Source organism: Neophocaena asiaeorientalis, unplaced genomic scaffold (genome assembly GCF_003031525.2).
Source record: "Neophocaena asiaeorientalis asiaeorientalis breed wild unplaced genomic scaffold, Neophocaena_asiaeorientalis_V1.1 scaffold327, whole genome shotgun sequence".
NCBI classification, from domain to species: domain Eukaryota; kingdom Metazoa; phylum Chordata; class Mammalia; order Artiodactyla; family Phocoenidae; genus Neophocaena; species Neophocaena asiaeorientalis.
The window spans coordinates 8,679,313-8,695,228 of NW_020174560.1; the positions used below are offsets into that span (position 1 = coordinate 8,679,313).

Genomic DNA, 15,916 nt, shown 5'->3' on the forward strand with positions numbered 1-15,916 from the left:
TTGTTCTGGCCCACACTCTTGAGCCCTTACTGCCCTCCTCACCAGGGCTCTCTGCTCCCAGGCCTTCTCTCACAAGTGTCCTCCTGCTGACATTTGCTGTTGTCCCCCCACTTTCTGGCTCAGATCAGACCACATCACTAAAGCCCTATGTACAGGGGTACCAAGTGAAATACAGGACTTCCCAAGGGGTTTTCAAAAATGCCCTGGGCTATCTGTTCAGGGGGGCTTCTCTTTCCAAAGGAGTTCTAGCTTTCTATTCTATGTACCCAGAAGGAAGGGTGGGGGCTTGTCCTATAGTGGGAGTGGGAAAATTGGGTGGGTTTTCCATAGGAGGCAGAATCCAGCTTCAGGTGGTTCCCAGTGACCAGCTAAGTAACCTCAGTGCCACCTTATAGGTGATTTACAGAGATAGTCTCTTGCTGGAAAAAAATCTCTTCTTAGAGCAGGAAAAATCTCTTCTTAGAACAGATTAAGGTTCCCAAATGGAACTGGAACAAGAGACAGACTGTTCAATTAGCTGCATTCTCTGCAGAGGGAGACAGAGACTAAACCTAAGATTAGCGCAAATAAGCAATAGAGGAAGTGGTCCAAGATGGTGATTTAGGGAGATCCCAAACTCACCTCCTCCCACAGACATGCTGTATCTGTAGCTACGTACCGAACAATTTCCTCTGCAGAAGACCTGAAAACTACCCGAGCAGCTACTTCACATCAGCAAACAGAAAAGAGCGACAGTGGATAGCAGGGCAAGATGGCAGAGTGGAAAGACCCTGAGCTCACCTTCTCTCACAGGCACACCAAAATTACAACTATTTACAGAGCACCTATCAATGAAAAAGACAAGAACCTACCAAACTAGATCTTCTACTACTAAAGATATAGAGAAAGAACCACAACAAGACAGGAGGAGAGGATTCACCGTACAGTCAAGACCCATACACCCAGGCGGGCAACCCACAAACAGGAGAATAATTACAATTACAGAGGTTCTCCCCAAGGAGTGAGGGGTCTGAGCCCCACATTGAGCTCCCCAGGGCAGGAGTCCTGGGCCAGGAAGACAAGCTCCTAGAACATTTGTCTTTGAAGGCCAGCTTTTGGGAGTCCCAGAGGGCCGTGGGAAATAAAGATTCCACTCTTAAAGGGTGCACACAAAAATCTCACATGCTCCAGGACCCAGGATGGAAACAGTAATTTGACAGGAGCCTGGGTCAGACGTACCTGCTGATCTTGGGGAGTCTCCCAGAGAGGCAGGAGGCAACTGCAGCTCACCCCAGGGACACAGACACCAGCAGCAGCCATTTTGGGGAGCTCATTCTACCATGTGGACACTGGTGCTGGCAGGTGCCATGCTGGAATCCTCCCTCTAGCTTATTAGCCTCAGATCCAGCCCCATCCATGCCCACCAGCCCATAGACACCAGTCCTGGGACACCTCAGGCCAAGCTACTAACTGGGCAGGGACACAGCCCCACCCACCACCAGATAGGCTGCCTTAAGACCCCCTGAGCCCATGTCCTCCCCTGAACACAGCCTTACACACTAGAGGGCCCAGGACCAAGCCCCACGCACCAGTGAGCAGGCACTAGATCTGGGACCCCCAGAGCCCTACAGCCAGAGACCCCGGGACCCAGGTCCACCCACCAGAGGGCAGACACCAGCCTCAGAATGTCCAGCTCCTCCCACCAGCAAGCCTGCTCTAGATTCAAAATCAGTCTCACCCACCAGTGTGTTAACATGAGCCCCAGGAAAACCTTGCTCAATACCTGTGGACCCAGCCTACTCACCAGCAGGCCAGCACCAGCCCTCAGACCAGCTGGGCCCTGGTTCCACCCACCAGTGAGCCTACTCTAAACTCAGAACCAGCCTCACCCACCAGCGGGCAGGTACCAGGCCTAGGAAAACTGCAGCTCCATAGCCTGCAGACCCAGCCCACCCACCAGCAGGCCAGCACCAACCCTGGGACTGACCAGACACAGGCTCTGCCCAACAGCATGCCAACACAAGCTTTGGGATACCCTAGACCCCACAGCCAGCTATGTCAGAAATCATTCCCACTCACCAGCAGTCTAACACCAGCTCTGGGATCCCTGGGCCCTGCAGCTAGACCCCAGGATCCAACTCTGCCCACCTGTGGGCTAGCACTAGCCTCAGGACCTAGATTCAACCACTGGTGGGTGGGCACCAGTCCAGGGATCTCCTGTGCCCCAACTCCACCCACTAGTGAGCCAGCATTAGCGCCAGGGTCCCCCCAGGGTTCTGCAGCCAGCCTGACCCTTGACCCTACCCTCTGACCCGGCCCCCCCAAGGAGTGGCTGGCGGCCTCCACACAAGGGAGGGCCTGGCAACCAAACAGACCAGGAGCCAACCAAGCCTACCAGACCACCCACAGTAGTCAGCCCACCACAACAGAAGGATCCAAGCAGCCCACATAGGGCACACCCCTAGAGGATATAGCTCTAGTAACCAGAGGGGAGTGCACTGCTGAGACTCACAGGACATCACTTCACATATAAAGACACACAGAATGAAAGAGAGGGGATGGAAAATGTTATTCCACGCAAATAGAAATCAAGAGAAAGCTGGGGGGACTTCCCTGGTGGCGCAGTGGTTAAGAACCCGCCTGCCAGTGCAGGGGACACAGGTTCAAGCCCTGGTCCATGAAGATCCCACATGTTACGGAGCAACTAAGCCCATGAGCCACATCTACTGAGCCCACGTGCCACAACTACTGAAGCCCATGCCTACAGCCCATGCTCTGCAACAAGAGAAGCCACCACAATGAGAAGCCCATGCACCGCAATGAAGAGTAACCCCTGCTCGCCGCAACTAGATAGAGCCCACGGGCAGCAACAAAGACCCAACACAGCCAAAAATAAATAAATAAATAAATATTTTTTAAAAAGAGAGAAAGCTGGGATAGCAATACTTATAGCAGACAAAATAGACTTTAAAACAAAGACTGTTACCAGAGACCAAGAAGGACATTACATGATGATCAAGGAATCAATCAAAGAATATATAACAATTGTAAATATATATACACCCACATAGGAGCACCTATATACATAAAGCAAATATTAACAAACATAAAGAGAGAAACATAAAGGGAGTTAAGGGACTTTAACTCCCACTTACCTCAATGGACAGATCATCCAGACAGAATATCAACAAAGAAACACTGGCCATAAATGACACATTAAACCTAATAGATATATATAGTACATTCCATCCAAAGGCATCAGAGTACACATTCTTTTCAAGTGCACATGGAACATTCTCCAGCATAGATCATATGCTATACCACAAAACAAGCCTCAGTAAATTTAAGAAAACTGAAATCGTATCAAGCATCTTTTCCAACCACAGTGCTATGAGACTAGAAATCAACTACAAGAAAAAAACTGCAAAAAACACAAACAAGTGGAGGCTAAACAACATGTTAATAAACAGCTAATGGCTCACTGAAGAAATCAATGAAGTAATCAAAAAATACCTGAAAACAAATGAAAACCAAACCCAATGATCCAAAATCTATGGGATGCAGCAAAAGCCGTTCTAAGAGGAAAGTTTATAGCAATACAAGTTTACCTCAGGAAACAAAAAATATCTCAAATAAACAACCTAACCTTACACCTAAAGGAACTAGAAAAAGAAGAACAAACAAAACTTAAAGTTAGTAGAAGGAAAGAAATCATAAAGATCAGAACAGAAATAAATGGAATAGAGACTAAGAAAACAATAAAAAAAATCAATGAAACTAAGACCTGATTCTTTGAAAAGATAAACAAAATTGACGATTTTTTAGACAGACTCATCAAAAAAAAGGGCTCAAATTAATAAAATCAGAAATGAAAAAAGAGAATTATAACTGACATCACAGAATTAGAAAGGATCATAAGAGATTACTACAAACAATTAGAAGCCAAATAAAATGGACAACCTGGAAGAAATGAACAAATTCCTAGAAATCTACAATTTCCCAAGACTAAACCAGGAAGAAATAGAAACTATGAACAGACCAATTACTGGTAATGAAATTGAATTGGTAACAAAATAAATTCCCAATAAACAAAAGTCCAGGACCAGATGGCTTCACAGGTGAATTCTACCAAACATTTAGAGAAGAGTTAACATCTATCCTTCTCAAACTATTCCAAAAATTGCAGAGGAAGAGATGCTTCTGAACTCATTCTATGAGACCAGCATCACCCTGATACTAAAAGCAGACAAAGATATCACAGAGAAAGAAAATTACAGGCCAGTATCACTGACGAACACAGATGTAAGAATCCTCAACAAAATATTAGCAAACCAAATCCAACAATACATTAAAAGGGTGATACACTATGATCAAGATGGATTCATCCCAGGGATGCAAGAGTGGTTCAATATTTGCAAATTAATCAAAGTGAATCAACATCACATTAATAAACTGAAGAATAGCAGATGCAGAAACAGCTTCTGACAAAATTAAACATCCATTTGTGATAAAACCTCTCCAAAAAGTGGGGATAGAGGGAACATACCTCAACATAATAAAGGCCATATATGACAAACCCACAGCTAACATCATACTCAATGGTGAAAAGCTGAAAGCATTTCTTCTAAGGTCAGGAACAAGACTAGGATGCCCACTCTCCCCACTTTTATTCAACATAGTATTGGGAGTCCTAGCCACAGCAATCAGACAAGAAAAAGAAATAAAAGGAATCCAAATTGGAAAGGAAGAAGTAAAACTATCACTATCTGCAGATGACATGATATTATACATAAAAAATCTCAGACACCATGAAAAAACTACTAGAGTTCATCAAGGAATTTGGTAAAGTTGCAGGATACAAAATTAATGTATAGAAATCTGTTGCATTTCTATACAGTAATAATAAACTGTCAGAAAGAGAAATTAGGGAAACAATTCTATTTACAATTGCATCAAAAAGAATAAAATACCTAGGAATAAACCTACCTAAGAAGGTAAAAGACCTGTATTCAGAAAACTATAAGACACTAATGAAAGAAACTGAAGAAGATACAAACAGATGGAAAGATACCATGTTCATGGATTGGAAGAATTAATATTGTTAAAATGACCATACTACCCAGGGCAATATACAGATTCAATGCAATCCCTATGAAAATACCAATGGCAATTTTAACAGAAATAGAACAAATAATTTTAAAATTTATATGGAAACAATAAAGTCCCCAAGTAGCCAAAGGAATCTTGAGAAAGAACAGAGCTGGAGGAATCACGCTCCCTCACTTCAGACTATACTACAATCTTACAATAATCAAAACAATATGATACTGGCCAAAAACAGACACAAAGATCAATGGAACAGAATAGAGAGCTCAGAAATAAACCGATACACTTATAGTCAATTAATCTGCAACAAAGGAGGCAAGAGTATACAATGGAGAAAAGACAGTCTCTTCAATAAGTGGTGCTAGGGAAACTGGACAGCTACATGTAAAAGCATGAAATTAGAACATTTTCTCACACCATGTACAAAAATAAATTCAAAATGGATTAAAGACCTAAATGTAAGACTGGAAACCATAAAACTACTAGAAGAGAACATAAAACTACTAGAAGAGAACAAAGGCAGAACATTCCTTGACATAAATCATAGCAATATTTTTTTGGATCTGTCTCCTAAGGCGAAAGAAACAAAAGCAAAAATAAACAAATGGGACCTGATTAAACTTAAAAGATTTTGTACAGCAAAGGAAACCATCAACAGAATGAAAAGACAACCCACTGAATGGGAGAAAATATTTGCAAATGATATCACTCATAAAGAGTTAATATCCAAAATATATAAATAGCCCATACAATTCAACAACAACAATGAAAAAACAAAAAACCCAATTTAAAAGTGGGCAGAAAGCCTGAAGGTAACTTTTTCCAAAGAAGGCATCAGATGGCCAACAGGAACGTAAAAAGATGCTCAACATTTTTTTTTAATGTTTATTTATTTGTGTTTTTTTTGCGGTACGCGGGCCTGTCACTGTTGTGGCCTCTCCCATTGCAGAGTACAGGCTCTGGACGCGCAGGCCCAGGGGCCATGGCTTACGGGCCCAGCCGCTCCACGGCATGTGGGATCTTCCCAGACCGGGGCACGAACCCGTGTCCCCTGCATCGGCAAGCAGACTCTCAGCCACTGGGCCACCAGGGAAGCCCAATGCTCAACATTTTTAATCAACAGGAATGCAAGTCAAAACCACAGTGAGTTATCAGTTCACACTGGTCAGAATGGCTATCTTCAAAAACACTGCAAATAACAGATGTTGGCAAGGATGTGGAGAAAAGGAAACCCTTGTACACTGTTGGTGGGAATGTAAATTGATGCAGTCACTGTAGAAAATAGTATGGAGTTTCCTCAAAAAACAAAATTAGAACTACCATATGATCCAACAATTCCACTCTTGAGTGTATATCAGGAAAAAGAGAAAATACTAATTCGAAAAGATACATGCACCCCAATGTTCATAGCAGCATTATTTACAATTGCCAAGGTATGGAAGCAACCTAAGTGTCCATCAATAGATGAATGGATAAGAAGATGTGGTTTTATATATACAATGGAATATTACTCAGCCATTAAAAAAGAATGAAATTTTGCCACTTGCAACAACATGGATGAACTTGGAGGGCATTACGCTTAGTGAAAGAAGTCAGAGAGAGAAAGACAAATACTGTATGTTATCACTTATGTGTGGAATCTAAAAAATAAAACAAACTAGTGAATATTACAGAAAGGAAACAGACTCACAGATACAGAGAACTAACTAGTGGTTACCAGTGGAGAGAGGGAACAGAAGAGGGGCAAGATGGAGTAGAGGATTAAGAGGTACAAACTACTATATGTAAAGTAAATAAGCTACAAAGTATATACAGCACAGGAAATATAACCAATATTTTATACTAACCATAAATGGAGTGAAATCTATAAAAATTTTGTATCACTATGTTGTACACCTGAAACTAATATAATATTGTAAATATACCTCAGTTTTAAAAAAATGTACCACATGGGAGGAGGGTAGAAGGGTCTGAGCTGTGGTCTGGCCATTAACCCCACTCCCAGGGTGACCACCCACAGTCAGGAGGGAACTCACAAACCGGGAGCTTCTCCCTGAGGAGCAAAAGGTCTGTAACCCATCAACTTTTCAGCACCCCAACTTTTAAGACCTGCAACTGAGAGGTGATCCCCCCCAAAGATCAGGCTTTGAAAACCAATGGGACTCGTGTCCACGAGATCCAAAGAGCTGTAGCAAACTGAGAAACCCCTCTTAAGGGTCTCATGCTGCAGCTTCACTCGCCCCAGGGCCCAGCGCAGAAGCAGCCATTTGAAAAGCATCAGACTTGAGGCCAAAAAGACGCATTTGCTAAACTTAAAGCACTGGCCTGAGGGGCCGGCCATTGGGATAATCTCCAGGATGGAGGTATGGTAGAACCATCTTTGCTCTCTCTCTGTGCTCCACTAAAGCCAGCAGCTATTGTTTTTTCTTTTTTTTTCTTCTCAGCATAAGGCATCTTTACCCTCCCACCAGTGGACACCATCTCTGTGCTCAGCCCCTGCCACTTTCCACAGCACTGGTATCTCCCGGAGACGGGCTTTTACACATTCCTGGTGACCATGTTTTTCCATCTGGTGTCCAGGCTTTGTGGCTGCTGCCAGGGGATGCCCTGTGAACCTCTGACTCTAGTGGCCACAGGGGTTTGCATCCCTGGGTCCTTCAAGACTGTAACAGTCATGGAGAACAGGCTACCAGCCTCAGGGCACAGCACAAATAACAGGTTGAAACACACCCCAGCTCTCTGTAAAAGAGGCCTGTTTGCTTGTTCTTGTGCCTCAGCTTGAGAGCCAGGCTTCAGGTTTGTCACACATCTAGAGGCCACATATTCCTGAAAGTTAAAAATGAAAGGTGATTTTGGGACTTGTTTGGTGGTCCAGTGGTTAAAGACTCTGCACTTCCAATGCAGGGGGCGTGGGTTTGATCCCTGGTCAGGGAACTAAGATCCCGCATGCCGCCCCACACGGCCGGAAAAAAAAAAAAAAATTCCAGACTGTTTTTGTAAACAAAGTCTTAGGGGAACACAGCCATGCCCATTCCATGATATACGGTCTGTGGCTGCTTTCTCACTACTGTGGCAGAGTTGAATAATTGCCACGGAGTCTGTATGCCTGCAAAGCCCCAAACATTTACGACCTGACCCTTTATGGAAAAGTTTTCTGAGTCCTGGCCTAGATTATGTTTTTAAGTGTAAGAAAGTTAGATTAAGTCAGAGTCTCTGTTGTAAAATTCAGGAGGGAGAAATTCCACGTGCTTATGACAAATGCAAATGTATATTAATTTTTTGTTAAGCCCTACTTACTTTGTTTTGTTTGAAACTCGTTATTTTTTAGTATCACAAAGTGGAATTTTGATAGTCAGGGTTTTTGAAGAGTAATGAGACAGTTTCTAGCAAATTTTTAAATGTACGCATTCTTCAATCTATCTTATTTTGAGGAATCTATTTTGAGAAACACTATCTAAAGACATAAAGGTATAGGCATACAGATGTTCTTTGCAGCCCTGTTTGTGAAAGCAATGAAGGAGAAACAAATTCATCAAAAATGGAATAGCTTAAAGCATCATAGTACAGCCACATAATAAATATGAAACCACTGAAAATGATGAAGTAGATACAAATGTACTGAGATGAAAACGTATCCGTGACATTAATTTAAAGCTATGTATATAAAATATACCCTTCATATGTGTATCTGTAAATATACAAATATCTTTGTTATAACATAATTGTTTCAGAACTACATGTAATAATGCTTGCTTTGGTAAAAGCTCTATATATTTACATAAACATAAGAAGGACATGTGATGTGATACCTCTCAACCTGTTAAATGTGATTTCCTCTGGGAAACACAATTTTTAAGAAATGGAGAGCTCCACTTTTCATTTTCCACTCTTTGTCCTTTGATTTTCATACATATGAGTGTGTGAATTTTTTCATTAAAGAGACAAGACTTTTTAAGTTGGGGTCTTACTCCAAAAACTTGCCCCTTCTTAGCTCTCTTTGTCCTCCTCTCATCCTCCCACAGCCCACCCCCAGCTATATGTGGTATCCCAGATATTTGAATCCCCTGCTCAAGATCTAGATCCACCATTGAAGGGATGAGCCTTTGAGACTTCAGTGGCTCAGAAAACTTTGGAATGTCAGTTAATGTCATGCTGTCCATTGTATCAAGAGATCAAGGTAACAAACATATCCTGTCTAGCTCCAAGGGGTACATTGTGACTCAGGATTCCCTCTCTCTCTCTCTCCCTCTCTCTCTCTCTCTCTCCACACACACAAACTCACACGCACACGTACCTGCACACAGAGCTCCTCCCATGCAACATTTTACAATCCTTTCCCATTCTGAGATATTCTCCCTTCTGCCCAACAACATAGCAAACCACCCATGACAAGTGTGTGGGCATTATTAGGAGTGATCACAGGAGGAACCTCTGCTCTTGTTGAAGCCATGGAGCCTCCTCCTTGCTTCTGTGGACTCTCAACATCTGACGACTTACACTATTGTCCTACGAGCATTGAAATGTTTCCCAATAGATCTAGGGTTTAGTCCACATCTTGACAGCACGAATATTGCATGAATACCTCATATGTAGGATGAGTACTAAACTGACATTCATCTTTTAGTAATAAGGCGGGGAAGGAAAAGAAAAAGCAAAATACTCTCATAGACTGCAAGTTCACATTGGTCAGGAATTCCCTGGCGGTCCAGTGGTTAGGACTTGGTGCTTTCACTGCTGAGGGCACGGGTTCAATCCCTGGTGGAGGAACTAAGATCCCGCAATCTGCGTGAGCGGCCAAAAAAAAAAAAGTTCACATTGGTCAGACCTCTTTCCTTGGTTATCCTTTTGTTTGAGAGTAAGTAGCAGAGACAGTGCTCCCTAAATAGTCCATATGTTTCCCTACATTGCAGCTGGGTTGGTCTCTTGTGACTAATTCTGGTCAATGGTCTGTAAGCAGAAGTGACGTGTGTCACTTCTGGGCCAGAACAGTTAAAAGCAGTACGCCTTTTCTGTCTCCTTCTCTCTCACTCCAGAAGCCATAGCTACGGGATGGAAGCAGCCTAGATTCCCGAGTCACCAGGCAAGCTGCTCTGGGATCAGTCCAACTCAAAGTATAGTTCATGGGCCAGCGGCATCAGCATCACCTGAAAGCCCAGTAGAAAAGCAGAGCTGAGCCATACCCCAGACATATAGAATTAGAGCCTCTTGGGCTTAGACAGGCCCTCCAGGTGATTCTGGAGCACACTAAATTTTGAGAACCAATGATCCAACCAACATCAGATCTTGTGCAAGTGAGAAACTTTTATTTTGTTAATGTACTGGGGGGTTGTTCATTACAGAACTATAGCCTGTCCTATCCTGACTCTTACAGAAAATAAACATAAAATGCTGAACTTTTCTCCCACTGCTGGTTCCACCTTAACAACATTTGGGGCAGATCCCATAACTTTCTGGCCACATTCAGTAATTAAAATTCTTTCAGTTTAAAACTTCAATCTCAAATTTGATCTCATCTCCACTTCTCCCCACCTCCACACCTCCCACTGGTGCAACTTGGGCTCAGAGGAGTTGGAGTGGGATGAGGCTTTAGTTTGGTCCTGGATCCCTTCCCCTCCACTCTTTTAAAGGCCTAATTCTTCTGGTATGGTGGCGAGGTGGGTGGTCTATGTGGGGTGATACTGGAGTAAAGAGAAAAAACAGTTTAAGAAAACTTAAACTTCCCTTCTGTTTGTTATCTCTGCTTCTCTTTTTAATACCAATAAGCCACTGATGCTCTTTTGGGCAGCACGTGCATTTCTTTGCACAGAAGGGGTTTCTGTGGGCCCTCTCTTTGCATAGTTCCCTGGTGTTGACATCCCACTCCTGCCCGCATCCTTCATCTCTCCCTCAGTCCACAGCACTGGCAGCACACCTGGGCCTTCGCTAGCCTGAGCATGTTAAGAAAAGTCTCCCTCTTGGAGCACACCTGGCCCTGCGTTGGGTGTAAGAGTTTACAGGTGATGTGCAGACTGGACTTCAGCATCCTTTGCCCACACAGCCAGGGACCTTTGTGGACATCAACCCTGAGCTCCTGCCGTTAGAGACCTTTCAAGACTTAGACCTCCTATTGGTAGGATGACCATTCTGAGAGTCAAAGAGGATACTATTAGTAATTATGCTGGCACAACCAGCATAAACGGGGTCTTCCCCAGAAAAGGTGGGATATATGATTCCCCAATCTGTGCTGTGTCGTTGAGAAGAAGGCTCAAGCTCCAGAACCTTCCACAGGGTCGCTTGACCAAGAGGAAACTCACTCCTTTCTCTGCCCTGCCCCTTAGCTCATTTTCTTCTCTCCCACTCAGTCTGGCTCAGGAAGTCAACAAGCACATTCTATACCTATAGGAAGAAGAAAGAGAGCGGACCACCTAGTGGGTTCCACCTGTGCGAAGAGAGGTCATTCTCCTCTTGAAACGCAGTGAAGGGATCTTGAGGGGTGGGGGGACTCATAAAATCTGGAAGTGCCTGCAAGCAAAATGACTCACTTTACAGTTGAGGTCCTAGGATGAAGCTCTCAAATGAAAGGGAGATCAGAAATTCAGAAAGAGGGCTTCCCTGGTGGCGCAGTGGTTAAGAATCCGCCTGCCAATGCAGGGGACACGGGTTCGAGCCCTGGTCCGGGAAGATCTCACGTGCCGCGGAGCAACTAAGCCCCTGCGCCACAGCTACTGAGCCTGCGCACTAGTGCCCGCGAGCCACAACTACTGAGCCCATGTGCCACAACTACTGAAGCCTGCACACCTAGAGCCTGTGCTCCGCAACAAGAGAAGCCACCGTAATCAGAAGCCCACGCACCACAAAGAAGAGTAGCCCCCGCTCGCCGCAACTAGAGAAAGCCCGCGTGCAGCAATAAAGACCCAACACAACCAGTAAACAAACAAACAAATAAATAAATAAAATCTATTTAAAAAAAAAGAAATTCAGAAAGAAACATGGTTTATGGTGATACATTAAGGACCACTGGATCAAGCTTTGCCTGAAGGTAGTCAATCAATACTTCCTGAAGCTTCAGTTAAGTGAACTAACAAGTTTCCTTTATCGGGTAAGTCAGATTGAGCCAGCTTTTCTGATACAGTAACTCAAAACATCCCTAAGTGACACAGACTGCAGTGTTGCAGGCAGCAGACCCCAAAAGTGGAATTGGCTGAGGGCAGGAGCTGAATGCAAAATCAGTAAGGATACCTCTAGTCAGCACAACAGCGGGTCACCCCCATGGCCTCATATATTCTCACCAAGGTCATCTGCCTACCAAGGTTGCATCCAAAGGCAAAATTCAGGACGTTGAAGACTGATTACTTCTTGCATACATGAGCAAAGCCCACTAAGAAAGAGATTAGCTCACTTTGAAACTGGCTTCTCCAATAGCAGAGAAGGAAAAAAGTATAGTTTGCTTGAGAGAAACCCTTTCTGCTTGCTGCCTGCAAATCAAGCTGATTGAGAATCAGTCATCTGGAAAAGCAGAATTCTCTCCTCCAAGCTAATGTTAGTATAAGAAGAAACGGGAAGATGAGAGAATAGAGAGGACAAAAAAGTGGGGTCCATATACAGCCTGATTCATCCCGTTCTCAGACCCCTCCTTTAAATATTTATCTTGTGGACAAAATGAACCATCATGTTCTCTGTGAAGACGCAGGCAACTGGAGGCAGTTGGAGGCATCAACTGCGGCAACATACTTGGAGCTAATTAAGGAAACCTCCACGCCTGTGGCATCGTTTCATCAGCAGAGGGCCATGGGGAGATAGCAGCCAGTGACGTGGGGGAGAGGGGTGTGACGGTAAAGGGGACGCCCAGAGCTCCCAGTACTGTGCTATGAGAGAGGAGTTCCAAAACCCCGCTCTAAAAGTAACAGTAGCTGACGGATTTTCTGCTAATTAACCATCCAGTGGAATTGACCAAAAACATATCAGAACCTTGAAAAATGGGAAAGGAGCTGTATTGCCTCTGAAACCCCAAGACCTGCCAAAAACAGACAAGGACTACACCCCATCATCGGTTCTCAAACTACCTGTGCATTAACATTTTAAAATTACTGCTGCCCAGTTCCCACCTAAATCTCATTAAATCCATAACTTTGGAGGTGTGCTCCAGGCAATGGAGTTTTTTTTAAAAGCTCCTGCAAGTAATTCTATGTGAATTCAAGGTTGAAAAGCAGTGCTCTGCCCTCAAGCCAATCCTATAGCACCCATCTCCAGAAGGAACTAGGCAGCCTTTATGATATAGGTATGCACCCCAAGTAGGGTTACCAGATGAAATACAGGATTCCCAGTTAAAATTGAATTTCAGATACACGACAAATACTTTTTGTATAAGTATGTCCCATCTATTGCATGGGACATCCTTATAGTGAAGAATTCTTCATCCTGTATTTATATTTAACTCTGGCCACTCTGGCCCCCAAGCCTCAGCTCAGGTGTGGCTATGGAGAACATTCCCCGAGAAAGCAAAGTGCAGAACAACAGAGAAGGTGACCAAGGCTCTCAGTCAACTGGCGGGTAGGGTATCCTTGAGAGACTGCAGGCAGGGGTGGCTAGACTGTCACTAATGTGAGCACTTTTAGCACAGCACTAATGTATGCACTTAGCGAAGAACCCAACACTTGGTAAGCCCTCAACAAGTGTTAGCCATCATTCTGAGGAAATCATTTATGAAAAGGAACTTGTGTGCACACATTCGCATCACCATGGTATTCATTTAACTAGGAAATTTTCCTAGACCATATCCATTGTGATTTGGTTACAAAATAATATGTCAGTTTCAACTTTCCAGGAAAGTATCTCCAGGGAGATGTCTGGTGTCCCTCTACTAGTACTTTTATCCCTTTCTCATTGCTTTCTGCCCGTTTTCATATTTCCCTACTTCTTCCCCCAGTATTCCTCTCAACCTGTGATTCAGGTTAGTTGGGAAAACAAAATCAAGAGAGTCAGCACAAGGAAAATGCTGGTTTACCTTTTATATAAGAGCCTTCGATATTTTGAATCATGGTGCCGGGCAAAAGCACTCAATCAGCAAGTGTTGTTTGTTGTGTGTGATGCCATTTCTGCCAAGAGAGCGCTAATCACACTGATTGGTCCACGTATTGAGAGAACTGAAGAACTGAAGAGGAAGGAGGAGGGATGGATGGTGAAGAGGATGACATGCGGTGTCAGAGCAAATGTTCATTACATCACCCACTTCGACAGTGGAAATAAATGACAAAAGTTAAACAAGATACATCAGAGTTAAGGAGGGCCCCAGAGTGTGGCTGGGGGGCGGGGATGTGACCCACAGAAGAGGTGCCTTTTGGAGTCCCAGGGTTACTGTCCTGCTCCCCCATCAGCCATAGATGTAACACCTTCCCTGAAGCTCCCAGGCCACTCAGGCACTCAGCTCCAGGTCAGTGATGTATTCCTGGACTCAGTCCTCATTGGGGTCGGCACAGACCTCCTGGCCTCTTTTGGTTTGGAAGCTGTGGAGAGGAGTGGAAGGATTACACACTGAGGAATCCCGCAGGGGAATCCTGGGCCCACTGTGACCCCTCCCTCCTTCTCTGCCCCAGACCTCTCAGAGCCTATCCACATGCTTTATATCATGTCCCTATTCTTGGGGTTTACAGACCATCCCTGTGTCTCATACGGGGGTCCCCTGGGAAAGCCAACTTCCTGCTGTCACTCGTCCCTCTGCCTGGGGGGCAGACCCTCCAGGACTCTCTGCAGGCCCCAGAGCAGGTCAGAAAACACGGCAGTGGCCTCTCCTGGTGTCCTGAGCTCTGAGGAGGTGCCTCAGGCCAGACCCCCAGTCTGCTTCCCCAGGGTGGGCAAGGAAACTGGCCCTTACATGACACCAGGCTTTGAGCACTGGCGGCTGGTCTCATAATAGTCATCCATGAATTTACGCGGGATCTGCCAGGAGATGTAGAAGAAGCAGCAGGCAGTTGGGGTGTTGGCACCAACCGTGAGAAACAGGACAGACTGATCCTAAGTCCTTGTTCAGAGGAAAAGGTGAACCAGCTGCACCTGGAGGGTCAGGCGGACCTGAAGGAGACAGCGCTGCCGGAGGGGAGGATGATGGGCGGGGGGGATCCAGGAGGAAGTTGGCATTTCCTCTTTCCTTTGACATTTTTATTTCTGTGTCTCTCTTTTGGGGTTGTCTGTCTTGGTTTGGAGTCTCTGTGCCTCTCTATGGAGGATTTAGTTTTCTGAACAAACTAGTTCTTTTTCTATCTCACACTGGGGAGTCTCAACTGGATCCTTAAGGAGAGTGAAGGCCACACCACTGGGAGCCAGCTGGACACAGGTTCCACCTCTTGTCAGAATCCCATCTGGGTCTCATTTTCCCAGGAATCCCTCCCACTCTCTTCCAGAGCCGGAGATTAGAATTGCTAAAACCCCTTGAGAAGGGAAATTCTGCTCAGGAAACAGTGTCTGAAATCTCTCTGAAGTCGCCTACTTAGAGGGATCAGGAACGAGATTTTGGCACTGTGGCCCAAGCCGTGGTCAGAGAGTGGGGAGAGGGGGCGGCAGGGGACAGGGCAAAAGAAAGGGAGGACAGACCCACGGGGGGGCTGCGGAGAGGAGTGGGACAATCAGGGTGGCCCCGGGGACCTCCATGATGCCTGACAGCCGAGTGAGAGCCCAAGTGGTGGCCAAGAAGAGTTGGGACTTGGCGACTCGAAGCTGCAGCCTCCTTCTGGGGTCTAAGCCATGTCCCCTCTTTATAGGCAGCCTTGGGGCATTCGAAGATGGAAACTTGGGTAGACCAAGGGGGAAATTTTTTATCACTGTGTTGGGACCATGCAGAGAACTGCAGAAGCCAGGA

General features: G+C 44.9%; 2 protein-coding genes across 2 annotated transcripts in view; both read right to left on the bottom strand.

Annotated features, from left to right (window-relative positions):
* Window positions 1-15,916, bottom strand: part of LOC112408082 (C-C motif chemokine 4) — an 82,733-nt gene that overhangs the window by 21,093 nt on the left and 45,724 nt on the right. The gene's annotated exons all lie outside the window — the stretch shown is intronic.
* Window positions 14,477-15,708, bottom strand: LOC112408041 (C-C motif chemokine 3-like). The gene is given in 3 exon segments (XM_024757549.1): window positions 14,477-14,567; window positions 14,936-15,075; window positions 15,652-15,708. Coding segments are annotated over 3 exon segments (288 nt in total).